At 54.0% G+C, this 1,586-nt stretch overlaps 1 protein-coding gene across 1 annotated transcript in view; it reads left to right on the top strand.

Moving 5' to 3' along the window:
• The window catches only part of CCDC42 (coiled-coil domain containing 42), a 25,249-nt gene that overhangs the window by 2,217 nt on the left and 21,446 nt on the right, over positions 1 to 1,586 (top strand). The window contains 1 exon segment of the mRNA XM_011958643.1: positions 321 to 428. Coding sequence (XP_011814033.1) covers positions 321 to 428 — 108 coding nt within the window.

The following is a 1,586-nucleotide window of genomic DNA, read 5'->3' as shown; positions in this document are numbered from 1 at the left end:
CAGGAAAGGAGGAGAGTGGGCTGGGGCACCGGGAGAGCCTGTAGACAGCCCTCCATTGTCTGGGTGGGGTGGCTAGAGCCAGGAGTCCTCTATGTGGTCTGGTCTCTTTGGGGAGAACAGAAAGGATCTGAGTCTTGGGGGTACCACTGTCCAAGTATGCTCTGCTCTGAGCCAGGCATGGGATAGAAAGTGGGAGGCTCCTATGGACCCTCTTGGGCCTGGGTGTGGAGCCTCTGGGGCAGGGATGCTGGGGTCTTCCTCGGTACTCATGTCAGGGGCCCTCCTGACCTCTCTGCTCCCCCACCCCCACCCCCACCCCAAAGATGTGTCAGCGCAGAATGGAAGCCCTGAACCTGCGCTGGGAGGAACTGAGCGTTAAGGAAGCCCAGCTGAAGGCTCACATCCAGAAGTTTGAGCAGTTCATCCAGGTTTGAAGGGGTGTGGGCAGCCACAGTGACCGGGTGATCCACACTCTGCAGGTGGGCAAACTACCGCTCCTCCTCCTTGCTTCTGCTGACTCCTCGCCCTGAGTTAAAAGCATCCTTAGTGCTTCAGCATTGCCTGGCACCTCCCTAGGCATCCTTTATGTCCCCCACCTGTCTCTGTTTGTAATTTTCCATTTACCTGTCAGTCTCTGCTCCCTCTAGATGCCTGTTTCCTATTTCCTTTCCAGTACCTAGGACATACAGTTTATCCAGTAAATGAACGCATGGATGAATGAATGAAGATGCTACAGTCAGGACTAAACACTTGGGGAATACAGTGATGAATGGGACAGTTTTAGTCCCTCCACCCACCCCACCCCTCCATCCTTGTCCTTGCACTGAAGGTCCGGGCAGGGGATGGTTGAAGGACCAGGCACCACAGTCCATTCCAAGACACCCTCTCTCACTTCAGTCCTTAGTGGAGCAATGTAATCATCTTAAAAATCCAGATTTATCCAGACCCACTCCAATTTGCACTTACGTGGCCCTGAAGGGCCTGGTCCAGCTCCGGGGGTGGGTAATGATTGCCGTTGGCCACAAAGAAGCCTCACTCTGAAGTACCTTCCTTCCTGCTCTGTGCCTAAGCCATGTGGGACAGGAAGTCCTTGGACTGGGCACATTCTCCAGAGGTCCAGATCTTCTTAGCAGCCAGAGAAACCCTTATGGAGTGGTTGGGACAGAAGATTTGGGCATGATTTCTCCAAATGGCTCTCAGAAGGTCGGTAGCTTGAATTCCTGGAGAGTTTGCTACAAATACAGACCGCAGGGGCTTCCCTTGTTGCTTTCAGCACGTCTGAGGTTGGGCCCAGGCTTCTATATTTTTTTAAAAGCCCCCCAGGCAGTTCTGATGACCAGGTGGATTTGAAAGTCACTGGTTTAGACCCCCTCAGTCCTCTCCTGGGCTTACAGGGCAGCATACAGATCCTCCATGCACCTCCCTCAGTGGCCTCCAAGTGCCACCACCACATACGCCTGTCCATGTGGAATCACAGGAGCCCCTGAAGGGAGAAAGGAGCCACACAGGGTGAGGGGTGGACTTGCCCCTAATCTTAGGGGAGGGCGCTGCAGAAGAAAGAGGCAGGATTGGATTGATTGCAGTAA

Source organism: Colobus angolensis, unplaced genomic scaffold (assembly GCF_000951035.1).
Source record: "Colobus angolensis palliatus isolate OR3802 unplaced genomic scaffold, Cang.pa_1.0 Scaffold47, whole genome shotgun sequence".
In the NCBI taxonomy this organism is placed as follows: domain Eukaryota; kingdom Metazoa; phylum Chordata; class Mammalia; order Primates; family Cercopithecidae; genus Colobus; species Colobus angolensis.
Note: the sequence above shows the minus strand (reverse complement) of the source record. Positions and strands in the feature narration are given on the sequence as shown.